At 44.0% G+C, this 26,983-nt stretch overlaps 1 protein-coding gene across 1 annotated transcript in view; it reads left to right on the forward strand.

Annotated features, from left to right (window-relative positions):
- Positions 1 to 7,614: 7,614 nt before the first annotated feature.
- LOC109320785 (cytosolic phospholipase A2 epsilon-like) overlaps positions 7,615 to 26,983 on the forward strand; it is a 52,386-nt gene continuing 33,017 nt past the window's right edge. Inside the window, exons 1-5 of the mRNA XM_019551041.1 lie at positions 7,615 to 7,662; positions 10,531 to 10,614; positions 18,365 to 18,437; positions 21,738 to 21,874; positions 25,440 to 25,571. Coding sequence (XP_019406586.1) covers positions 7,615 to 7,662; positions 10,531 to 10,614; positions 18,365 to 18,437; positions 21,738 to 21,874; positions 25,440 to 25,571 — 474 coding nt within the window. The remainder of the gene's footprint in view (positions 7,663 to 10,530; positions 10,615 to 18,364; positions 18,438 to 21,737; positions 21,875 to 25,439; positions 25,572 to 26,983) is intronic.

A 26,983-nucleotide genomic window follows, 5' to 3' on the forward strand; every position in this document is an offset into this window, starting at 1 on the left:
TCCACCAGTGACACCTTTGTTGGCAGTTGCAGCAGAGAGAATAAGAAGTAAGCAAGCCATGGAGATGGAGAAATGTGTTAAAACCAGAAATGGATGCTGCAGATTTGAAATAAGGTGAACTGATGATGTTAGAAAAGTATTCCCTGCTCCTGCCCATCTGGTGTTTAGCTACATGGAGAACTTTATTTTCTAGGCCTGTCAAGCCCCCACCTTTCCCAAGTACTAAAATTCACTTTAAAGCGGGAGAGGTAGGTCTGAAATTGGATACTATTAAATGCCAAGTCCAGGTGCAACATCTTCAGTGTTTCTCTGTTTCTTTCCAACCACAGAGCTCATACATGTCGAGCCCCTAATGCCGGTGCACCTTTGACCTGCGAGCCTGGGTTGGCATGACCGGCTTGGCGCGAGGAGGGGGATTTATAACAGGGCAGGTGGGTGATAACGGTGAGCAGGAGTCAGAGAATTTAAACACAGCGTATGGTTATACAAAAGGTTTGTTTTACTTACGCTACTGATGTGCTGCAGCGTAGGCAGAAGAGTTGATGTATTCAGTTACAGCATGCAGATATCATGTTACCCAGCATTTACAGGGTGGGTAAGAGAGTTGCTTGTTACAGATTCCGAGCGATTAACACAAGCCGTTGCAGTCTGCAGATTACCGAGAGCTCTTGATAAGAAAGATAACATCAGAGATAGAGAGATAAACGGGGATATGCCAGAAAGATACGTAGGTGGAGAGATGCACGATCTGTTCTTCTTGAGTGTATACACAGTTCTCCACTTTGGGCGGAAGTTCTTTCAAAGTTATATTTGCCAAAGGTGACCAATTACTATATGCCAGCCATAAATAATTAATGAGTTGGCACTCGTGCTTTCTTTGTTTGCTCAGGTTTCAGGAAAAAGGGGGGTTATTTTTACTTGGGTGGTACTGGTCCTGTTTGGTCACAGGATGGCACGCATAGTATATTATTTAATTTTACAACTTTACTAAAGTCAGCTAATCTCGTTACTATAGGTACTTTATCTTTCGTGTTGGGCTGTCAAGGTCAGTTTCTCTGTCTCGTATGAGAAGCTCAAGCGATTTGAAATGAGGCACAGATAGGAGTGTGTATATGCAACACTGTTAATACAGAGGGATAAATTACAATTACAGAGTTTGTTGTGTTAGCTTCCGACCTTTTGCCATCTGACCTTTTGCCATCGGCATCTGAAATCAAAGACTTTGATCTTTGACAATACAGACCTTAAATTTAACAGTCGTAAACAGTGACTTGTAAGCAGCACAGAAACAGAGTCATGGGACTCTTCAGCCTGGAAAAGCGCAGGTTCAGGGGTGATCTGGTGGCCACCTATAAGTTTATCAGGGGTGCTCACCAGGATCTGGGGGAATATCTGTTCACCAGAGCACCCCAAGGGGTGACAGGGTCGAATGGTCACAAACTCCTCCATGACCATTTCAGGCTGGACATAAGGAAGAACTTCTTTGCTGTCCGAGCCCCCAAGGTTTGGAATAGACTGCCGCCGGAGGTGGTTCAAGCACCTACTCTGAACACTTTCAAGAGACATCTGGATGTTTATCTTGCTGGGATCCTATGACCCCTGCTGACTTCCTGCCCCTGGGGCAGGGGGCTGGACTCGATGATCTTTCAAGGTCCCTTCCAGCCCTGATGTCTATGAAATCTATGACTACTCATCTATGACAAATATGCAGGAAATTCTCAGCACGAGAATTCTCACCATTGTATTCATGAATTGGGCAAAAACAACTGTAGAATTTAAGAAAGAGTGAAGAAATTATTTAAACAGGCCATCATCTACTATAAATGTTGACCATTATAAAACTACTGACCTTAATTTTTTTTCATGAATCACTGCCATTTTTAAAGAACTCCACTGAATGAATTAGCACTGGATCTCATCAAAAGTGTTTAAAAGAAAAACACAACATGTGCTGTGCTCTGCTGGTCTTAACTTTTTCCTGAGATAGGTTTGGGCTGGAGATGACTGAGACATAAAGTGCTTTCCATATGTAAGTCAATTTTTTATGCTTCATGACATGCACATATCCTGGATAATGCTGCTGCATCACTGCCAGCTGCACTGCTTGTGCTATGGTTTGCAGCTAGCCTTCAGACTGGAACTTGAGGCTTTCCTCCACCTTGTCCCACTGAATGACTTTGTACATTGATTCTAATATGCCAAGTTAATGCGAAAAGAAATCAGCCAATTGTGTGTATAGCAAAAGCATATCTACTCCTTTTACCGTTGCCACCCTTTTGTCTTCTGTTTTTGCTGTCATCATTAATTGAATATATTTAGAGAAATAAATACAAATGTTCTGAAAGATCATTACCTTCATTAACATAGAGATTAAACCTCTGTTGTTTTCTTATAGTGTGTCCCTGCTGGTACAAGTTATGCTGGCAACTGTGCGAAACGGCAAGTATTTGGTTCAGATTTGGATTCAGCTGATTCGGGGGACAGTGATTCAGGTTGGTGATTTGAATCACCGTCCCAAATCTGCTTGTCTGAATCTGATTCAGAGATTTGGCTGCTGCCGAATCAGCCGAATTGCTGAATCACGCAGGCCCCATCACCTGCCTGCTGTCAATGGCTGCCCTGCCCAGCCAAGCTCCCGGCTCTTTGAAAAAAAAAGCCCCCACTCACCAGCTGCTGCCAGGTGGGGGGTGATCCCCACTGTCCCATGCCACATGGGAGGGCTCTGTCATGAGCCCCCTGACCACCACCCTCTGTCCCAACCCCCGCAAGTCTGCTCCATTCGCCCCAGAACCTGGCCCTTTAAAAAAACAAACAACAAAAAACCCTGAACTCGCCAGCTCCAGCCCAGGAGGGGGCAATCCCTGTTGCTACCCATTGCCCCATGCTGCATGGGGGGCTCTTCCATGAGCCCCCAGAAGCCCCAAGGCTGCTGCAGCAGCTGATGAGTATGGAGTTTCTTTTTTTTCTTTAAAGGTCTGGGAGAGCAGTTGGAGTTTGGGGGCCTCACGGCAGAGCCCCTCATGCAGTGTGGAGCAGTGGGGACCACCCCCCTGCCTGGCAGCACCTAGTGAATGGGCGCTTTTTTTAAACAATGGGGCCAGGTGGGGCAGCCATGGGGAGGCACTGGGGTGGGGCTAGGGGAGCAGGCAGGGGATGGGCCCTGGTGGGGGTCCCCCATAGCTCCCTCCCTCTCCTCCAGCCCCCTCCCCCATTCCCTACTTACTGGCAAGGTAAGGGGAAAGCCTGATCTCCTTTCCACTCTGAGACCCCAGCCTCTTAGTCCTTCACCCATCCTGGTTCTCCATGACCCTCACTCAAAGAACTAGCATCCAGTTCTGCTCCTGAGGGAGAGACGTCATCTCCTGTTGTGGTGATTCAGTGCAACCCACAGTTCCAAGGAGCAGCGGATGGTCTCCCAGGCATTTACTGGAGCAGAGGCCAGCAGCCAGAGGTTCTCTGTCACCTCCAAAGGGCTTAAGCAGTTCCTCTCTCCCCACTTCAGCCTGCACAGCCCTGACCACTCCAAAGATAATCAGCTGTTCATTTCCAATCTCTTTAGCTCTCTAGAACTTAACTATTTGTCTCAGCCACCAAACTCTTCTGTTCTGAGACCTGCCAGATGGTTTTTCCACCCAGTTCTCCCTTTTGTGGTGTTTATCTTGACATCTACTGGCTGCTTCCAATCTCACCTTTGTTGATATGTCAACAAAACCATTCAAGGCTGCTTATGCTAAAGGTCCAGTCCTGCACAGGATAAGGAGGTAAACAAAGTCATATGACATTAGAAAAACATGAACACAATTAATACACGAATATCATAATAAAACCTGGTGTTTGTCACACTGTGCATGTCCAAGACTAGACAAGTAAAAGTCCTTTTCACAACTTGGATGTGAAAATCTGTAGTGTAACTTGGATGTGAACAATGCACCAGCTTTGCGCACCAACTTAATGCAGGTGCCAGAATGGTGCCCTTGCCTATAGAGAGTCTGTGCCCTACCAACAGCAGCAGCTGGATGCACAGACACTGCAGATGTCAGCAACAACTGAGGTAGGCAGATCTTTTCACAGCAGTAGTAGCTTGGGGACTTTTTTGAGTCCCTAGAGCAGGTAAGACTCCATTTCCTCAGACCCCTCTGGCACTGAGCAGCACATCTCCTCTCCACTATTCTGCAGAAGGGTTTGCCCAGGGGGCAAGCTCTTCTACTTATGCCTCTACTGAAAATAGTATTTGTTAAAATATTAATCTGCTATGTAGTTCCAAAATGCAATAAATCTTTGTGTAATAGTAAAACATACTGATCTTTTTCACCCCTACCTGCTTAATCAATAGTTATAGTTGACCCATTTCACTAGGTGTACTGCACTAAAAAACAAAAAAACACCCACCCACTTTTTGCACCTAAGAGCAAACAAATCTTTGCTTCCCTTGTTTTTATTTGTCATCTTCACCTTCTCTGTTCTACTTCTCTGATTTATTTCCTTCATCTGTTTAGTTTGAATGGGTCTTCCAAGTAATGCAACTGCTTGTTGTGTTGCTGTTCTCTGTCAGACATGAGAGTTTCAAAAATCAATCGCTTTAGGCTTCTACTATTGACTTTACTTGGACAATAGTGTCAAATTTTCAAAGGAGAAGTAGCTTAGGGTTGAATAGAGTGTGCTTTCTTTGAAGATCAGTTACCACCTCCGTTGGCACTGAGTTTATGACCCAGACACCTTGTTCTGGGTGGACCCAAACCCTCAGACTGATCATGACCTTTCCATTTGATTAATAGGCAAATTTTATTGATACACAGTGATAGCAAATAAGAATAATTCAAACAATTTTATATCTACCAGTCCCAGAGTTCAGAGAGTCATGATATGTCTGGCCAGTATGCAAGCTTCACCCTAAGGTTCTCTCTTGAATGTCAGATGTCAGCAGCCTGGAGGCTGGAGGCTGAGCCCCTCCCTCCCACCCCAGTGGAATGAATGAGATGGGTTGGTGGTATGCCCTCTGTCCATGGTGGCCTCAGGTTCCCTCCCCAGGTGCACTTTGCTGCTCTGAAATCCCTTCTTTTATATCTTTTCCCCCCTATGATGACTCTTCATCTTCGAACATAGTTAATTGGTTTTCCTGTGGTTGTCATATTGTCCATGTTCTGTTCTGTTCTGTCGGCATATTCCTTTGTTTCAAAAACCCATCACATGCACACACCCTAATTTAGTTTTTTCTGGTGTCCTAAATTGGTTCTGTTCCCTAAAAATGGAAATCCCACAGGCTCTGCAGCTCGGCACTGTGTCCTGTCCGACGTGGAAGAGTCCCTTATTTCATGTTATGGAACAGCGTGGCATTAATTTCCCAGCCTATGTGTATTCTTGCTGTTTGCCTGTGTCAGCCACAGCAGGCCTTGAAAGCACAAACAGGCTTTTATAAATCAATTAACCTTGCTGTTGTCCTGGACCATTGTTCTAATGCAATATCTATTTTGCCTACAAGCCAATTTCCAAAAGCAAAACTCTAAATGCCATTCTATAGCCATCAGTCTGGACAGAAAATATAGAGAAGACAGGAATGCTAAAGAAAAAGGTTGGGTATGGGGAGGAGAGGGAGGGAGAGACTGTACTGAGATGAAGGGGAATGATGTTTTCACTTTTTAATTTGTCCTTAGAAAGCTGATTGGCCTCAGAGGGCTCTGAATTTTATCAGCAATTTCTTTTTCTCCTCTCAAACACCATGGACTAGGGTTTAAACATGTTTTGTTTTTAAACTGTTTATGAATGTTTGAAAAGATAGAGGATGGGGGTAGAAGTGAAGCAGCTCAGTACTACAATTAGGTGCTTGTGTTGAGACAGTTTATGTGGGCCAAGAGGCTTTTCAGCCAGGCCGGTGGCAAATCCTTTAATTACTGTGAATTATGTAATTTACGTGGAACATTCTAAGGTGTATGGGAAGCATACGTAACTGTACGAAGAGAACATGTTGAACATATTATCCACTAGACTGTGCCCTACCGTAATTTCTCATTTGTGACCTCCTCTAGATTCACTGTAGTAGAAGGTGCAACTCTGTGTGCATGTTTTGCTTTCCTTGTGTTTCCCTTAGGTTGTTTGTGCAAAAATTCTGCAGCAAGCAATTATAAGTACTTTTCTCAGAGGCTGAACTTACTCCTGGTTTAACACCACTGTGGCTGCCTAAAACTCATTGCATAAATTCTTTTTTGGGGAGTGAAGCAGGGTAGCCATTGAGGAACCATTGTGCTTAGGTTTTGTGAGGTACAGTCTTTTGTGGAAAGTTGCTATAAACACTAAGACATTTTGCTCTTTGTCTCATTTGTATTAAACCAAAGCCCAAGAGTAGCAATTCATATTGGGCACTACAGAACAGAGAGGTCCGGGTGAGGATGATCCCCTGCCCTCCATCAGTGCTGACCTCATGAAGGAGCACCTTGAGAGGCTGGATACCTTCAAGTCAGCCGATCCTGACAACCTGCACCCCAGGGTACTCAAGGAGCTGGTGAGCATCATAGCCCAGCCCCTGGCACGGATCTTTGAGAACTCCTGGCGCTCTGGTGTAGTGCCCGAAGACTGGAAGAAGGCCAATGTGGTGCTGATCTTCAAGAAAGGGAGGAGAGAGGATCCGGCAAACTACAGGCCCACCAGCCTGACCTCTATCTGGGGGAAGGTTTTAGAAAAGTTTATTAAAGAGGTCATCCTTAATGGACTGGCTGATGCCAACATCCTGAGGGATAGCCAGCATGGGTTTGTTGCGGGTAGGTCTTGTTTGACCAATCTCATTTCCTTTTGTGACCAGGTGCCCTATCACCTGGACAAGGGAGAAGAGATTGATGTCATATATCTTCCTCTCCCTGGGATATTATGGATTTATTGTTCTCCTTGAAAGTATCCCCCGAGAGCTGAACTGCTATTTATAGCAGGCAGGCAGGAGTCTGATGCTCTTAAACTGCATCATCTTTTAAGTATATAATACAGTATATACTGCCTGCAGTGTAGTTTCTATTTCTTAATTCTCTCCTTGAATTAAATCAAGTATGTGCCTTTCTTAACTGCTGATTCATGTGCACCATTGTTTGCAATGCACAACAATAATGATGTGATTTCCTACTCCTGCTGTGCTACATCTGGTTGTCACACGTTGTAAGTATCCGGCTGGATTTCTTTTCTGTAATGATGAATATGTAGAGTCAAGTGTTGCCTACTTTTTTTGGATTCCATACTTATTCAAATAGAAGATGGCCCCTGATTATAAGATGACCCCCAAGAATAGATTCTATATATGGAAAATTTATACATTTTTATAATTTATAGGTATAGAATCTAATTATTGGAGATTTGCTTTGAATGTGTCCTCTTTCCATTGCTACAGCAGAGAAAATCAATATGGGGGGTCAGATAGCTCTTTGTTCTCTGCTTCACCCCAACTTTTTCCCTTGGTAGCCCCTTCTTCATAGGCAGATTAACACATGGGCCCCCTCAGATGCCTGGGTTCCCTTGAGAAATGGTGGGTTTCCTCCTGCAGGTGGGCAGCATTCTAGCTTGCAAGGGGTCCTGCTTGGGGCTGCCAGAAGCAAGACACAGAGGGTGCTGTGTGCATGTGCACTGTTACATGCAAGCATGTGGCCAGAAAAACAGCCAGGCACTGTGGAGAGCAGCTCCCTGAAGGTAAGGAGTTGGGTGTGGGGCAGATTGAGGCCCCCATGGTGAGGGTGGGAGTGGGGTAGGGGCTGGGGATGCTGGCCAGCCTGGGCAGTGCATAGGATCTGGGGCCAGGGTAGGGAGCAGGACAGAGCCATGGGTATGCAGAGGGGAAAGGGGATTGCCCCCCATTTGCCCCTCTAGCTTTGTGTGCAGGGTGGATGTGGGCTGTTGGCTCAGGACTCTCCACTCTGCTACCTTCCCCTTGGGAGTCCCGCACCAGCCATGCCCCCCTGCCCACTCAGCAGCAGTAGAGGCAGCAAGTTGTGTCTCCCACTGCCAGGCAGGCAGGAGGTGCACAGGTGGCATGGGGCTCCCAGGGCAAAGGCAGCAGAGCAGAGAGACCCGAGCTCACAGTGGGCAGGCTGCATCTGCTCTTTCCTTGCTTGGCTCTGCCCCACTCCAGCTGTGCCAGGGGTGAGGGGGGGCATATGCCACCCCACCCCCAGCCCAGCCACGTCCACCCAGCTGTCCGCATAGGACACAGAGACCCACCCCACCCTTGGCAGTGGCAACCTCAGGAACTGTATCATCCAAGCCAAGGCTTTGTCTACCCAGGCCTTAAAAACCTCCAGGGATGAAGAGTCCACAACCGTTCTGGGTAACTTGTTCTAGTACTTCACTACCCTCCGTGTGAGCAAGTTGTTTCTAATATCTAACCTAAACTTCCCTTGCTGTAACTTGAGACTGTTGCTCCTTGTTCTGTCATCTGCCAGCACTGAGAACAGTTCTGCTCCATCCTCTTTCGAACCACCCTTCAAATAGCTGAAGGCTGCTATTACTTTCCTTCTCAGTCTTCTCTAGTCTACATAAACCCAGTTCCCTCAGCCTTTCCTTATAAGTTACGTCCCCCAGTCCCCTAATCAATTCTGTTGCCTTCCCACTGGGCTCTCTCCAATTTGTCCACATCCTGTCTGCAGTGGGGGGGCCTAAACCTGAGCACAATGCTCCAGACGTTGCCTCACTGGTGCTGAATAGTGGGGAATAATCAGTTCCTTTGACCTGCAGGCAACATACCTACCAATGCAGCCCAGGATGCCATTAGTCGTCTTGGCCACAAGAGCACACTGCTGGCTCATATTCAGCTATTGTCCACTGTAACCCCCAGGTCCTTTTCTGCAGAGCTGCTGCTTAGTCTGTCAAACCCCAGCCTGTGCCCGTGTGTGGGATTGTTCTATCCTAAGTGCAGGACTTTGCACTGGTCCTCAGTGAACCTCCAGAGATTTTTTTGAGTTCAGTCCTCCAATTTGTCTGGGTCTCTCTGAATCCTAGCTTTACACTCCAGCATATCTACTACTCCCCTCCAGCTTGGTGAAATGCTACATTTCAGACCTTTTAATGATAAGAGCAAACTGCACAAGTATTTGTATTATAGTAAGGCCACTGACAGACAGTTATAGGTGCGATGGGATCATGGTGCCCTTGTTCTTTTCAGCTACAATGATGTCCAGGTACAGTTGTCTTCTGCAGCCTGGGCTGGTTTGGTTGATGGACACGGTCCCAGCTGAGGCTGGGATGGTGTTCACCAGCTGGTCCTGGACAGCACTGTGGCAGAGCTCCCATTCTCTGGTGTGGAGTTTTCAGGCACATAACTTGTAGGGAAGGGCCTCTGATTCATAGCTGCCTCTTTGGCACTCCTGCCATGGTTCCCATACCGGACAGCACCTTTGAGCGGCAGGCAGTTGAGTCAGGTGAGCTTGGAGATCTTACCTCCTTTGGGTTTTGCTTTCAGGTTGCCAGCGTGTACTTGGCTTAAATGACATCCTGTAGGAACATTTTTAGGCAGATCCTCAGGCATGAGGTCACAGTGATGTGGCTGGCATTGGGGGCTGGGAGCAACGAGACTCCCACTTCTGGATGCTCCTTGGATCAGGTCGAGGCACAGCAGCGCACTTCCTGAGGTGGTGCATGGTATTGTGGGCTTGGCTCCACAGCGAGATAAAGTCCCCACAACCTCTGCTGAGCTGTTCAGTAAGCTGCTCAGGAAGGTGGCCAGGTTTCTGCCAGTGGGCTGCCTGGCAGTCTTCCAGTGGGTGGTCTCCTTCAGGGTGCTAGTGGTAGAGCCACTCAGGAAAACTGGATCTTCCTGGGCTATTGGACCAAGTCCTTTCCTAACACAGTTAACTACATTGTATAATCCCGTTTATAAATTGACCAAGTTATATTTCTCTTAAGACAGTTCTCTGAAAACTGAATTAAGAAATAAACATTGGCCCAGTAGATTTACTCATATAGGAATAAGAAAATGGTAAAGCATTACTTGTGCTTTTGAAATCAGGAAGAGGTGGGGCATTGAGTCAATTAGTAAAACACCTGCTCAGCCACTTCAGTCATCTCAGATGCGGTAAATAAGTTTCAAGAGCACTCCCGAGGTGTGGCATCCAGTGCTCAGATATATGTAACCTTCCAGAGGTGTGAGAGTGAGGCAGCCATGGGATCCTCAGCCAATTCACCTTTGGTAAGAATAATATTGTTCCATTGTCCTGAGATGTAGCAAAGCATAGGCATTGAGAGTTTTGCTTTAAATATTGAGAAAGTTTATGAAAAGCAGCTTTGTAAATAAGCAGAACTAGCAGGGAATAATACTTAACCCCCTGCCATTTTTGTACCTCCTGTGTACCCAGAAAGGGTACTGGTAGTTAGAAGAATGCAAGTTAGAAGGTGGCCTGGTGCAAGGGAGAATAGCTTCACTTTTGGGGGATTAATGAAGTATATATGCAAGTATTGGTTTCAACACAAAGCATTACAAGTTAGAATTGTAATGAAAATTGAACAGAAAATTGAATGCATATTGCCTGGTATGATTATTAGCCATTCTCACTGCTTTCTTTCCAGGTCCTGCACACCCAAGCAAATACATCTGGAAAGGTGGCGACTAAGTGGGGACATTATGTGATGCCATGTAGCTCTGAATATAAGGTACTAAACAATAGACATAATTTATGAGCTATTGGTGGGAGATGAAGAGTGCTAGGGCTTCCTGGAATCAATCCCTCACCAGCCGTCTCTCTTCTAGGCTTTTGTTTTATTACTATGGGAATGATAATTTTCAGAAGTTAGAGAACAGAAATGTGGATTTTTTGTGGATGGATTGTTTACATTAGCATAACATAATCAATATGGCTTGGAGATTCAGAATAGGAAGAAGGGGATAATTTTGCCAAATTAGAAATTGTGATATCTAGCTTGTAGGTACACATCAAGCTTTTAGTGGATCTGTCTCTTGGGGGGGAATAAAATGAGAACTTCAGGTACTAAAGGTACCTGATCAATTTTTAAAGTCATTTAACAGTCTGTCAGGTGGTCTCCAGGCATGGAAACTCCATGGACTAAAAAGTAATCAGGTTTTTGTGGCCAAGCATTCCTCTTGGCTGGCACTGTCTATTTTTTAAGGTGAAACAATGCTTATGAGGATTATAGAAAATATAGAATAGGCAATATGACTAATTCATGTTACCATCTACCTGGTTGCCAAATTTTGGTTTTGATACAGAAAATAAAATCTTTAAAATATAAAATTATTTTCTCTCTGGGTGCTCTATGTCCTACCTCACCTCCTACAGAGAAAATATTGGGTGTATTTTTACAGCATGGAAAAAAGTATTTTTTTGGATTAAGACCTTACATTCTCACCATTTACTTGAGGACTTCTAAAAAATGTTAATTTCTTGTAATGTAATTCATACAATGCACACAAACAGCAATCTATTTCAAGAGCTTTATTGAAGGGTAAAATGTATCAGTTCCAGTTCCTAAAAAGTATGAGACAGAACATATTCTGACAAATGTATATACTTATTAATACTACTAATTTAAGAGAACTCAAATGGTTGAGAGCCTTAAATAATTACATTTTATGGATCACTTAGATGTTTGATGGAAAGTACCATAAAAGTACAAGAAATTATTTTATTAAAGGCTATTTCTATCACTAACAGTTCATTCAATTATTATGTTAGGAGGGAATAAATCACTGCATATTCAGCATGACATTTGTACCAACATATCATCAAAGTCCACTGTCATAGAAATTATGGCTTTCAAATACATTGCAAGTTACAAAAGCATGAGAGTATGCTATATTTACTGACCAGCTGACTTAATTTAAGGCCACCAGATTCAAAGTCACTATAATTTAAGTACTGTATCAGATTTATTGCTAATATAATCTAAGTATTCAGATCAGATGAATAATGAAGAAATAAGTCTGCTACATAACACAAATATGGCAGAGCCTGAACAGGAAAAGCTTATATTATATAAGGATGAATAAAGCACCATTTCCTTAACTAGTTAAGTATCATTTGGATCATGGTAGTAGAGAAAGATCCCCATACAGGTTCAAGATTTTAACATGCTAGAAGCTGTACAAACCTATAGTAGGAAACTATTTGTGCCTAAAAATGTAATGATCACAGTGGTACATAAGGTATTAGTAATAACTAGTTCAGGTATTGGAGTAAGAATCTATAGTCTCTGTTGAGACTGTGGGGGACTTCTGATTATGCTAAGCCATGGTTAAAATAAGGATCCAGGAAAGAGTTTGGGGAGAACAAGCCTCAGTTACCACTGAATGACCTGGTAAGAGATGTAGAAAAAGAAATACATACCAATGAGCAGGGAGGCTAGTACAAAAAAGGAACGGAGGTAAATGAAGAAAGTAAAGAGGTAAGTGAAGAGCTTGGAAAAAAGAAGAGTAAAAATAGCAATTTTGGAAAAAAAACAGATAAAAATTGGAACAAAAATTTGGTTTTTTTGAGTATAAATATAGGTGCAGCAAGGATTGTTCCTTTGTATTGACCCAGGGGAACATAATTTATTCATGGCATTGCTATCATTGTCTCAGGCAGTTCTACTGAGTTGGGCTAATTGCTAAATAGACCAGCTAGTGACAAACCTCTCTGAGACTTTCACCACTGAACATGAATTTGAGTCTTTATTTTTCGTTTCTGCATTGCACCTGAGTTTCAGGAGGCTGCATGCTAGCAGTGGCCTCCTGGAGCACACAGATCCAAGTAGCCTGAACACTGAGAATGGCAGAGAGCAAGAGACTACCTGAACACCCCTCCCCCTCCCGAACAACAGAGACCATGCTGATTTCTTCTTTCACAATTTCACATTTGAGTTGGTTTTAAAAGTTTTGTTTTTTAAGAACAGCTACTCTGAGGGCGGTGATGGAAGACCCAGGGTGGGCAAAATGTTCTGCCATGGGCTTTTGTGTATTTTTGGAATTGATGTTGGATCAGCGTTCATTCATTCTTGCACACAGGATCATCCCATCTGCCCAATGTAGGCAGGGGAGGGGAACTATAAGGAGGTGATGGTTTGGGAATGACAGAATTGTTAAAGCCTTGAGCCTTAGGCTTATTCAGTACTTGCACTGAATCAAATCTTTTTCAACCTAGCTGTCATGCTTACTTGGTTACTTGAACTGGGAACATAAAGGTAGAGTTGTGAACTGTCCATGAATTTATGGTCAGATTGTAAAAAAAATCCCCAAAATGCCTGTCCATAAAGTCAGTAAAAGAAAAAAAAAGTTGTCTGGAAAAAAATACTAAGCAACTGGACCTTAACTGAAGATCCATCTCAGAGGCAAATATTGAAGGACAGGCAGAGCAGAGCAGTGTCATCTGGTATCAAAGCAGCAGCACAGCACCTTGTGGCAAGTCACTTCAACAATCTTGACGGCATGTCCAACTATACTCTTTATGTCCTTACCCTTTATTAGCTTTACTTAATCTTATATATAAACATGCTTTATGACAATTTTATCATGTCCACTGGCTTAAATTTTACCTTTACTCACCCCCATTCATGTTTCACTTATGCTAATACAAGGTAATAATTCGTTGCATCTTTTCTGCCTAACATCAGGGTTAAAAACATCAGCTTTGCTTTAGCCATTACAAAGCTTGCTAATTTTGTACCGTGGCTGCTTGTGCAACTTGTTGATAACCTCAGCTCTTTTTCTTGTGGAATACAATAATGTGGTGGAGGGTTTAATGGCTCTAATAATAATAAAAAATACATTGTTGGCTACAGTATGTGGTGTTTCTTAACCAGGCTAGCTCAGTGGGTCTTCTACAACTAGTTGTATGTGAAAGGTTCTAATCATTGCAGGACTATTTAACCTATTTTTGCTTTTATATGTCATACATTTGCATAATTATTGTCTTTTATTCTTGACCAGATATCTGTTTGTAATTCTTTTCTTCATTGCACCGATAAATTCACAGATTTTCTTCTCAGTTCTAATCCTGTTATGCCACTAATTTAGTTTTGACATACCTCTTACTCTTATATTGGAATTTACAAAGAAACCATTTCTTACAAACATCTTTAACATATTTCTCTGTCTGACTTATGTGCTCCTCAGTCCTGTTGGCTTTCCCTCTAGTTTTTAGTTCAATTGCAACCCCAGACCCTTATTTAAGTGATATTCTGGCACTCTTTCATTTTGATTAAAGCAGCTCTTTCTCTAAGATGTTTCACAGTTTCTAAGAAATTTAAACCCCATTCATTAAATTACCTTAACCAACCAAGTACTGAGTCCCTGAAATTACTTATGATTAGCTGAATCTGCAGATGGACAGGAAGCATGTCAGAGCTTTGTATATGAGATTTCTTCCTAGTGGATTAAATCTAGCTTCTAGGACTTACATCATTGGAACACCTTTGGAATTCCTTACTGAAGAATTACGATTTAGCATGTGATTTTTCGTGGCTCCTATGTACTTTCAAGGAGTATATAAAATGACATTTGGAAATCCTGAATTCAGTTGGGATTCGAGCAGTGATATCTTAGATCAGGGCAGTGCAAATCCTTCCAAATTTGGTTAGTAATTACTTTGTGTGTTTTTCAGTTACACTGTGTTTACTAAGGCTGGGCCCATGAGAATTTGCTTAAAGGATTGTGCTCACTGAAATAAAAATGGTAGTAACAAAAGCTGGCTTGGAAGTTTCAGCTCAGTAAATTTCACAGAACTTGTGAACCCGTGTGTGGAGTGGGAGAGCTGCTACCTTGAATAATTTTCTAAGCGGAAGTTATTTAGACAAAGAAGATAAGAGTTTTAGCTAGAACAGGAGATAGGAGAGAGATTTTTAAAAGCAATTCATGCTGAACAGAAGCTTTACATGCTTTATGAATTGTTGAGGAGATACTGAGACTGCTTCCAACATTATAATAGAGGCAGACAGGACACAACGATGTCAAGGGATGACACCATTTCATCCTTTATATGGAACCCTGCAAAGGATTTTCAGAATTTCAGTGGAATGTATGTTGGTAAGGGCCTGGGTACCACCCACATCGTGCGGTATTGAAGCTGTTAATACCAATGGAGTACAAACTTAGGTATTGCAGCAGTGAAGTAAGTTATAATTGTGATAGTCATAGAGACCTGGGTAATAAAATGATCCTATGTAAGAAATATGATATTGTGATACAATTGATGCTGTACCAACATTTGTTCCATCAGCTACATGTGAGTGGTAGAAATGATTTACTGTGTTAATATGTCTCAGAACTGAGAGGAAGGCAACAGAAAGCTGGAGTGAAGTCTAGGTACACTTCAAAAAAGCAGTTTTCCCTGCACCCAGGGGGCAAAAGAGCAATCTACAGGCTGTTGCAGCAGACCATGAGGCCATTTTCTTTATTTTTTTCTTTGCATTTGCAGCAGAAACTTTAGAAAGAAAAGGAAAAGAACCAAACTGAAAAACAAACAAACAAGGGAAAAAGGCTATAAAGTCTTGTGACTTCTGTTTCTTAAGTATGTGAAACTTATTTCCAAAACCCTACAGATGTGGAAAGAAGAGTGGTTTTGTAATTAAGGCACTGACTGGAACTCAGGAGATGACTATTTCTTAGTTTTCAGTATACATCCTAGGGGACTTTGGGTAAGCAACTTAAATCTCTCTATGGCTCAGTTCTTTCTCCGTAAAATAGGGACAATAGATTTCATAGACATTAGGGCTGGAAGGGACCTTGGAAGATCATCGAGTCCAGCCCCCCGCCCAAAGGGCAGGAAGTCAGCTGGGGTCATAGGATCCCAGCAAGATAAGCATCCAATTTACTCTTGAAGGTGTTCAATGTAGGTGCTTGAACCACCTCCGCTGGCAGACTGTTCCAGACCTTGGGGGCTCGGACAGTAAAGAAATTCTTCCTTATGTCCAGCCTGAAACGGTCTTGCAGGAGTTTGTGACCGTTCGACCTCGTCATCCCTTGGGGCGCTCTGGTGAACAAATGTTGCCCCAGATACTGGTGGTCACCCCTGATAAACTTATAGGTGGCCATCAGATCACCCCTGAGCCTGCGCTTTTCCAGGCTAAAGAGCCCCATGGCTCTCAACCTGTCATTATAAGGTCTGTTTTCCTGACCTCTGATTATGCATGTGGCTCTCCTCTGGACTCTCTCAAGCTTCTCCACATCCTTTTTGAATTGTGGAGCCCAAAACTGGACATAGTACTCCAGCTGCGGTCTCACCAAGGCCAAGTACAAGGGTAGAATGACGTCCTGGGATTTGCCTGAGAAGCATCTATGGACACAAGCCAGTGTTTTGCTCACTTTACTAGCCGCAGCATCACATTGCAGGCTCACGTTCATCTTGTGGTCAATGATGACCCCCAAGTCTCTTTCTTCTGTAGTACTAGCCAGCGTAGCACTGCTGAGCCTTTAAGGATACTGCAGGTTTTTCCTCCCAAGGTGGAGAACCTTGCATTTTTCAGTGTTAAACACCATCAAGTTCTCGTCTACCCATTTGCTGAGCTTATCCAGGTCAGCCTGGATCGCCCTCCTGTCTTCAGGTGTGGATGCTTTGCCCAAAAGTTTGGTGTCATCAGTGAACTTGGCCAGTCTGCTTCTGACTCCAATGTCCACATCATTAATGAAGATGTTGAACAATACAGGTCCGAGGACAGAGCCTTGTGGGACCCCACTGGTCACAGGGCACCATGACGATTGACTTCCATCAACCATCACCCTCCGACCATGGAGCCAATTTCCCATAGAATTTCCTTTCTTCTTCCAAGTATCTGGTCTTCTTTATTTAGACTGGCGGATCTTCAGGGGATGTATTTTTTCTCATTGCATGTTTGAACATTGCTTAATGGAGTGGGGCCTTGACATCAATTGGAGTTGGTAGGTGGTACCTTAATATAAATAATAACTAATGCTGAAAGACACTTGCCTTATTGCAAAGTTAAAAGTCAGCCATTTTATCTGAGGCTATGGCAACATGTGGATTTTACCCAGAATCAGCTTAAAGATGGAACCTCCCAGTGAGTTTTGCTTTGATATGCTGGGCTTTAAACTCAGACACAAAGCAAAGTGAACAAGTATGTGCATGCATATGTATATGTATGCACACATGACTGCACTCAGAGGGGCAAACAAAACATCTGGTGGTACGTGAATCAACATGATTTAAAATGGTAGAAATGGTTGGCAGGGATCCTCTCGAACTGAGGATCCCTGCATTGCAGAACTCTACAAATGATGCTGTTAACCCATGAATAAGTGCTCAGATGATGATCCATAATGTGAGGGAGAAGGCAAAAAGGTAGCTATCCTTACTCAAGGAAGAAGCACATTATTTTCATCCATTTTCTATTCAACACAGTGGAAAATGGTGGGCTCTGATCAGCTGTCCTCCACCTGAGAATTGAGAAGACAATCCTATTGACCTTGTAGAGACATTCAGTTTCTCCTGGGAGAGTTTCTGCTCTCTCAGGAGAAGCCACAAATGTACAGATGTTCAGGCTTTTTCTCCCAAGATAAAAATGGCTTCTGCAGGAAAAAAGTAAGCTGGGAAACAGCCAGAGTTTCTTCTGGAAGATCAAATATCCGTATGTGTTGTGGCTCATCTCAGAAGAGAACACAGTCTTCCAACATCTTCCCCTCCCCTCTAAGGGGCCACTGTTTTGCTGGACTCTGCTGCTCCAGCAGGGAGCAGAACATGCTGCCTTTAGAATCCTCATATTATGCTGCAGGAAAACACAGCCTGACCATGGGTAATCTGGGTCAGCCAATTAGGGCTGTCCTATGCACTACTTCTGCCTGTCACCAGGCAGACTAAAGAAGCCTGGTGATGTGTGTACAGCCCTTTCCTCCCACACCCTGCTGCACAGTGTCGGCACTGAAAGGTGTCTACTTTTCAGGGCCTTGGCAATCAAATATCTGTACACATAGCTCTGAGTCAGTTTTTCTACCAGGAGAACAAACCTGGGAGAATTTTAATGTGTATGCGGTTATAGCATTCACTGCAAACAGCTGGATTTTACAAGGTTGATATTTTGCTTTTCTTGAAATAATACTTTTTAGGTATTTTTTCCATTCCTTAGAAACTGCAATTAAAAATAACCTCTTCAAATGAAATTGGTTTAAAAAATCCAATCATATTAAAAACATAGCTGAACAAGAAGAGGGAACATGAGCTTTTGATTGTCAGTTATCATCGGGTGCTGTCTAGGCATGAGGAAGTATTTCAGTACAGAAATTACAGTGAAACTCATCTATGGAATATTTTTATTTGCACTGATTGCTTACTATACTAACTATATTTGTTAGATATTTATTTTTTCTATTTCTTCATCTCTGCTATGTAATGAAATACACAGCGTCAATTATCTCCATATTTCCCTAGTCATTAATTTTTTTTCCATTGGCTTGCAGCAAGAAGGAACACCATTGTGCTTGCTCACTGTGAAAGTTATCAGGATGAGGAATCTCCGTAAGGCAGATTGTTGTGAGTATTTCTGCTTTTCCTACAGCTTCCTTGTATTTCTGAAACTATTCAAACTACAATTGATTATCAATTGGTTATCAGTTATTACATGTACTCTGAATTGCTGTTAGTTTCTTTGTATTATACCTCATTATATTTTTTTATAAAGTAACACCTTATTATAAAGAGTTTTTGGGGTGGATAGGGGTTTTATATCTATATTTCATATTTTGAAATAGGAAGAATGTAAGACTAAGTCAGGCAGAAGGTAATGTAAGGTGTGACACCTTAGGCCATGTCCAGATGAGTGCGGCTGTGTGGTATGTAGCATTGCAGCCTCATCTGCAGCACCACACATTCAGGTGTTCTCTGTGCTACAAGGTAGCAGTGTGAGGTTTTTTTTTTGAACCTGGTATCAAAAAAATCCATGAGAAAAAAGTGCACATGGGGACAGTGTGCACTGCCCAAAACCAGAGCCTGCTCGGTCAGCACCACACTCCAGCTGCTGGCCAGGGCTCTGGTGGCAAGAGATTGCTCCCTGAGGCCCCCAGAACCTGAGGTAAGGCTGCTGGGGCCAGCAACTGTACTAGCCTCCCCTACCCCACCCGGTGTAACCTGTCATATTTTAGAGGACATGTGGCAGAGGCGTTCTCTGGGGACAAGTAGCATAAAGTGTGCCACTGATTCTTGTCCCCAGGGAAACAAACATCTATGCTCTTGTGGATGTGGCCTTAGAGACTAACTGGTTCAGAGCTGGCATGAGTTTATAAAACTTTATGCCAGTTTTGAACCAGATAGTCTCTAAGGTGCCATAAGACACCTATACACGAGCAGAGAGGCTGCTCTGATACAGATACGCTGTAATTACAGCATGGTAATTACCACACTCCAGCAGCCTCCACCATTTCATGTATCAGCATCCCCACATTTCAAAATGGAGGTGGGGGTGTTTTATCTAAAGCTGATTCAGCAAGCTTGATAAATAGTACCCCTGCTACCCTTTGGAAGTGCAGGTGTGCTGATATACAAGATGCTCTGGGCACTTTTATTAGAGGGGCTCTTGGAACTGTTCTAATTAAAGCATGCCCCTCCCCTCAACACACACTCCTGGAGCATGTGTATAAATGCCCTAAGATGTCACCTTGCCCACTTCGATTGACTTCAGACTAACAGGACAAACCACCTCTATTATTTTAGATTACCAGTAGTTGAGAAAACAAACAGTAGTTTTAATAAAAAAAGAAAATTTCTTCCTCCCCCTCCCTTTTTTAAACAAGAAAGAGTATACTTTCTCTCAATTTCAGAAGCAACAACTCTTTCAATTGGTCAGCTTCCCACACTTCCATTCCTCTCTGGGTAGGATGCAAGTTTGAAGGTGCTGTGAGAAACCAGTTGCTGTACTCTTTTTTTGTTTCTCTTGTGTATTTGTCTTTTCATTAGTAATAATCTCAGTATTACATTTACAACTAGTAAATTGTTTTTAAAATTATTTTTGGTAAAGAGTCAATTTGTTGAGAAATACACTTTTCGGAGCTGGAACTAAGGCTGTGCGAAGCTTTGCTGGCTGTTTCATTTCGATGCTGTTTTGACTGGTTTTGAGCTTGAAATGGTGAAATCAAAAGAAAACGAAGAGTGTTGAAACGAGGGCACTCAAAACATTTCAAATTTCAAAGAAGCCAGGCAGTGGGAGCCAGGGAGAGCCAGGGCTGCTCTCCGAGCTGCTCTGCAGCCCTATGTGGCTCAGCCCAGCAGGGAGCGCAGCCCTGGCTCTCCCTGCCTCCCATCGCTGGGCTGTGCTCAGCTGGTGGAGCCGATAGGAACACAGCACTGGCTCTGCCCGCTGCCTGCTACTGGGTTGCGCTCTGATCGGCTTTGCTAGCCCCATGGAGCTCAGCTTGGAAGGTGGGCAAAACTGGTATTGCACTACACCTCCCAGCACTGGGCTGCATTCCATGGGGCTGCAAGCTGCTGGGAGCTGAGCCTGGTGGAGGGAGGCAGAGCTCAGCACCAGGGCTGCACTCTGGTTCCCCCTACGGGGCTCAGTTCCATGGGGCTGCGAGCCTCTGGGAGCTGAGCCTGGTGGAGGGAGGCGGAGCACATCCCCAGTGCTATGCTGAGATTCTCCCCACCGGGCTGAGTTCCACAGGACTGCGAACTGCTGGGAGGTGGAGCTCAGCACTGGGGCCCCACTCCACCTCCCTCCACTGGGCTCAGCTCCATGGATCTGTGCTGGGTGCGCGCCGCACCCAGCGTCGGTCCCAGGCGGCAGCAGCTGCCCCCCGGCTGCACCCCTGGGAGTGCTGCGGGGTTATGCTGGGCTCCTCCTGGGGGAGTGGGCCCTTGATGTGCCTGCCAGATCACAGGACGCTGCTTCTGTTGCCTGGGAAGATTGGTGCTGCCACTGGCCCCAGGCGGCAGGAGCAGTCTCCTGTGATCTGACGGGCACATTGGGGGCCCACCCGCACCCCTGGGAGGAGTCCAGAAGAGCCCCACAGTCCTCCTGGAGGTGCAGGCCCCCAATCTGCCTGCTGGATCACAGGAGGCTGCTCCTGTTCCCCGGCTCCTCCTCGTCATCCCCCTGAGGTGCAGTTTACCAGAAACCTCTGCATCTATCTCTTTGAAACTTGGCAGGCTTCATGCCTTCAGAAACAGCTACCGTCTCTGCATGTTTCATCCAAATCAGGCAAGAAACGACAAAGTAATAGGCAGCTTTGTGCTTTCCCATTATAGCTTATGGGCGAAATATCGAAATAGTCTCTAAACAGCGAAATAGTTTAGAAGAAATGAAACGGAACAGTGCTTTCAAAATGAAATGAAATGAAACAAAATGAAACTCGAAATGAAACACTGTTCCATCAAAATGTTGAAACTGCAGTCGAAGTGGAACAGTGCTGTTTTGCACAGCCCTACTGGAAACTTTGATGGAATCCAACAAATCATTTAACCTGAAATAAATGTTTAAAAAATTCACCGAACTATTTCATTTAAATATTTTCAATATATTCAAAACAACATTTTCAAAGGGAAATATTTTAAAAGGGCAGCACTGGTACATTCTAACTGTTGTGTGAACCAGCTGAGAAATGGAGCAGGTTTGCTGCATTTGGATCATTCTCAGGTTGTTCACACATAGCCATTAGAGTGGTACTAGCTTCTGCCCTTTTGAGGGGGCTACATGCATATTCCTGTGCTCACACCCTAAATGTTTTAAGTCAAACACTATTTTTGAGTCTATTGCAAATAATAATTTTTTCAGTTAGACAACTGAAATAAAAAGCTCAATATTCACAAACCTAATTGCTACACACCTTTTATATACAGTGAGCCAAACTGATTGTTATGTGTGCCTGTGGCTACCAACAGCTTCTGTTCAGGAAGCCCGGACTAGAACTATCTTTAACTGCAAAAACCCTATCTGGAATGAGACTTTCTACTTCATAGTACAAAGACAAGTCAAGGTAAGACCAGCAGCTTCCCTCCTGTCAGCACTTGGAGGATCTCCATAGCAGGCCTCTTGATATCTCCTGAGTCAGGAGTTCCAGATGTTCTGCACCCTGCATTTTATACTACTTGCATTAACTAAGTGCTTGTAAACTTAAAATCATACCATATCATCAGTGTTTGGCTGCTGAGTACCTGGTTTCATTTGAAACATAAAAATGGTGGGAGTCTTCTCAGGGTCTGATTTGGTTGTTCGCAAGGTCACCCATAGCACCTTTAGCTTCACCTGTTAAGCATTTTGCTACTAACCCACTTCCGATCTTCATGCTTTTACATTCCTCTTTCTGCAACAACAATAAGCTGACTGTTTAGTATGGTCATACATAGTGCTATTACTTGGGTTACCATATTTCCAGCTCCAAAAAAGAGGTTGTCTGTCATGGGACGGGATGGGGCGGAGGCAGTGGGGAGGGAGGAGGAATATGATGGTGGGGACTGGCAGTGACGTGCTGGTGCTCTGCCCATGCCCATTCTCTTGCCCTTGACTGACAAGCCACATGCCCCCCAGCCCTGCTGCTGCCCCTCAGTCCAGACCCACTGATCCCAACCTTGCCAGTGCCCCTTACTCCAAAACAGCAGTACCCTGCTCCCACCCCTTGCTGGTGCCCTTCACTCCTGGCCTGCAGCCCCATGGTACTGCCAATGCCCTGCACATCCAACCCACAGTCACCCATTCTGTACCCCATGCCCCTCACTCCTGACCCACAGCCCCTACCCCCTAGCGCTGTTGGTGCCCCTGACTCCCGACCCACAGCCCCCTGCCCCTCCAACTCTGCTGCCCAAGGAGCTCCTGCATTGCACTGTGCCCTCTATCCCTCTTTTCCTTGCTGGAGCCCACATGGGGAGCATGTGACTCCCCCAACATCCAGTCAGCTTGCCTGCTTCTCCCAGCCCCAAGCAGTCAGCCTGGGAGAGCAGAAAACCCAGACATTTCCTCTTATTTTTAAAACCCACCCGGACGCAGCACAGGGGTCCAAAAAAGAGGTTATGTCTGGGAAGACTTGGACATATGGTAACCCTAGCTATTACAGTAATTGTGGGGAAGGAGGAGTGGGGGAGAAGATGCAAACAGTATACATCCAACCTCTACATTCAGCTCGAGCCCCACACTCACTTATCAGTGAATGTGGTTCCCCCCCCCCAACCACATTACACTCAACCAGTATAGCTAATGTCTAGGTAAGAGTTCTTGCTGAACTGTTTGGCTAGCTGCTATGCTGCCTTCCATAACCTGCGTCCATATCCATCCATCATTATTATCATGTCCCCAGGACAAAGAATGCTTTGCATTTGAAAGCTTGTCTAATTTTCTCCCTACTACATAGTTGGTCCAATAAAAAAAAATCACCCTGAGAAACTCTTGCTTCTCAGATAATTTCTGGAGCCTCACAGCTTCATCACTCTTATACTACCGATGGATAAACTGTGGTAATGTTGTTTGCAGTGACAGAAGGTATACATTTAAAAAAATCCACAATAAACATGATCATGTGGAATGACCTATAGCTTTAGCTAGTCTGAGAGGTATAATACTAAGGAAAAGCACTTGGAAGTATAATATGAAACAGGAGGATTACAGCCTCTCAGTTCAAATTGTGTTTGCCTAGGAAAACAGGGGACTGGACTTTACCTAGGAGGTCCCTTTCAGTCCTATGCTCCTATGACAGTGCACAGTGACACTGCATGGACCTCAGCTGTCTAGAACAATTCTTTTTTGGTTGCAACCAGTTCCTCCTTTTCAAAATGGTGGGTACAGTCGTGACTGCCTCAAGTCAATGACATCACTACTATTGGTGAACTGTCATAATGCAGGCATTTAAATGAGACATATTTTACACATAAATTATAAACAGTTGTTTGTTTTGCTCTTCAGGTAGCAGTAGCATGAAGAAACCACATAAACCCAGTTGCTTATGGACACTACAAAAACACTGAAAGTCTAGCTATTTTCATATGTTTTTTCTTATTGGTTTCTGCCAACTTCTAAGTAACAGGACATTGAGCAAATCACTAAAGCAGTGGTTTTCAACCTTTTTGGACTCAAGGCACCCTCATTAGACTCAAGTCAGTTCTCCAGAAATTTTGTAAACTGGGTGGCATCTGATTTCAAAAAGTAACATATATTACAGTGCTTACCCCCTTGCAGAGAGGCCAGGCAGTGGGGGTAGGGAGTTGACCAGACAGGGACAAGCCTGAACCTGTGCTTTCCTGCCTGTCTCCTCACACCTTGCTTATCTCATCATACCTCAGGGCATCCTTCAAAGGAGCTTGGCCATTGCACTGAAGGGCTCACAAATTATTTTGAGGGGTACTACCTTACTCCTTACATAGTGTGGTCTCACTTTTTCTCATATCATAATTTATCAGCATGAGACTGAAATATTTGTATTATTCACTCATGACTAGCAAGCTTGCTTGTGAAGTATGAAGATCACCGTAATTAGGGTGACCTTACATCCTGGTTTGGCTGGGACAGTCCCAGATTTTGGAGGCCTGTCCTGGCTGGCAGGTGAAAATTAAAACGAGCACCCTGGGTGCAGGGCACAGTCTGGTGAGGAGGTGGAGTGTCCTGAGCTGTGAAAGGCCTAGCAGATAGCAAAATTGCCTCTAAAATAGATTAGCTTGATTAGTGGAATGACCATTGAAAAGGGGAGATGACTATTAACCTTTGTGAAGTAAAGAGCAATGGGTCATTAACAGTCCATTGACTCTCAGCTGCCTGAATAGTAATACCAGAGCTATACCATGCTGCCCTGCCCCTGCCTCTGCCTGTAGCAGTTCTGATGACTTGGGATAAGGGCTAGGGGGCAGGGTCCCAATTTTCACATTGTCCCATATGGTCTCCCTAACTATAAAGTGGTGTTGATGAAACCCTTCTAGTATAAACCATTCCATCTCTGTACATGCTCAATTTTGAGCACTTAGAAGAGATAAAGCCTTTTTCTAATCTACAGCTGAAGCATACCTAGGCTGCACTTCAGACCAGTAAGGTTTTAAAAGGATTAAGGACACATCTAGTGGGGGAAGGGAATGCTATTTTTTAAACTATTTGAAGCTGCTGTAAGTAGTGGCATGTCAAAATTAGTTCCAGCAGAAATAGAGTGCAGGCAATGTAGTCAAAGGTGTAGTCAAAGTAAAAAACACACCAAATATAGTTCTACAGTTTATCACTTGGATAACATCATCATATATATCATGAATCTATATACAGAAACATCCACATGAACAAACATGCCTTTTCAGGAGATTTTCTGAAGAGATTAACACTTGAGAACAGAGATTACATTGTCATATCTTGTATCTGTTTCCCTTGTGTAATTTTGAAATATGATCTACAGAGTGGAAACTTATATCTGATCCGAGTCCCATTAAAATAAATGAGGTTCCATCCTGGAGCAGGTCATAATCTGTGTGTCCTTGATATGTAGGCTATATATAAACTATGCCTCATAATTCCTCTTGCTCCTTGGAGTCTGAGCACAAAATGTAGCATTTACAGCATTATGTACCTCTGTCCCCAAGAACATCCTGGAGCTGAAAATTTGTGATGAAGATAAAGTCACCCCAGATGACCACCTCTACACTGTTCACTTTGACATAGCTAATATCCAGCTTGGAGGAAAAGTGTGCCTGAACTTTGAGTTGAATCCAAAGGTGAGATTGGATGGGATGGGTGAGATTTAGTTGGGGATGGTCCTACTTTGAGTAGGAGGTTGGACTAGATGACCTCCTTAGGTCCCTTCCAGCCCTAATTTTCTATAATTCTATGAACCAGTCTGAATGAGGTGAAACAATGAACAGTTCTAAATTTCTCTCTTAAATTGCATTTCATCTAAAATATTATGTGAGCACTCACTCTCTCCCACATTCTCCCATTTTATTAAAAAAGCCCCATTGAGGTTGTGAAGTCAAAAACTCAAAACTTAGGGAAAGCCAGAACTAAAGTAACCTGTGCAATCTTATTTTTCTTAATTTATGGCATACTTTATGATTAGAGCTGGATGGGACATTGTTCTACATCCAGACAGAACTAAAATCTTTAAAACTTTTCCTGAACAGAGAAAGAGACACACCCTGGAATAGCCAGTAGTCCATGGAGTTGGCTTCATGTTTTGTTTAAGAAAGGTACCTCTCTGACTCAGTACACCTTTCCAAATCTGAAATTTTGCTCTTGCTAAAGAGGAAGTGTTAGATTTCTATGGTGGCCAAACATCCTATTTCCTGAGTGTCTCAGAATCTTCAAAAACAGTGTTTTGAATACATGTGTTAGGGACGAGCTGGGGCACATTGCTTAAAAAAAGGGTAATGAATTAAGGTTCCTTTCTCATGCAGCTTACTTTTGCATTTCTTGGTTTTCAGAGGTTTGTGTTTTACTGAACTTAAGGGGCACCAGATACGTAGGGTTACCATATTTCCAGTACTAAAAAAGAGGACATCTGTGGGTGGGAGGGGGAGGGGCAGTGGGGGGAGGGATATATGATGGGGGAGGGGCAGTGATATGCCCGTGCCCTGCCTCTGCCTCTCACTCCCAAGCCCCAGGGCTGCTGGTGTACCACACTCCTGACCTGAAGTCCCCTGCCCTCCAGCTCTGCTGGTGCCCACCCTGCACTCCTGACCTGTAGCTCCCTGCCCCCTCCCCCAGCCCTGCCAGTACCTCTCCCTCTCAACCTGCAGCCTCTGCCTCCCCAGCCCTGCTGTCCATACAGTGTGTGCCCGCGTACACAAATGCACACACGCACACAAACACTCTATCTCTTACCTGGGAGCAGTTTACTGGGGCCTGTGTGCAGACCACAAGACCCCTGACAGCCAATCACCTTGCCTGCTGCTTCCAGCCCCAGGCAGCCGGCCTGAGAAAGCAGAGGAAAAGCAAAACCCTGGACATTTGCTCAAACTTTAAAAACCCACCCAGACATGAGGACAGGGGTCCAAAAAAAGATGTCTGGAAAAACCTGAATGCCTGAAAGTACAGTAATCCTAACAAGGACCCTTAACTTCAGGGTAATGAAGAATGTTTTTAGTGAATTTCCTGTTCAGTTGGACAGTTGCTGTTAAGATGAGCTGGT

The sequence above is a fragment of the Crocodylus porosus genome, unplaced genomic scaffold, assembly GCF_001723895.1.
Source record: "Crocodylus porosus isolate Cpor-Errol unplaced genomic scaffold, CroPor_comp1, whole genome shotgun sequence".
Classification (NCBI taxonomy): domain Eukaryota; kingdom Metazoa; phylum Chordata; order Crocodylia; family Crocodylidae; genus Crocodylus; species Crocodylus porosus.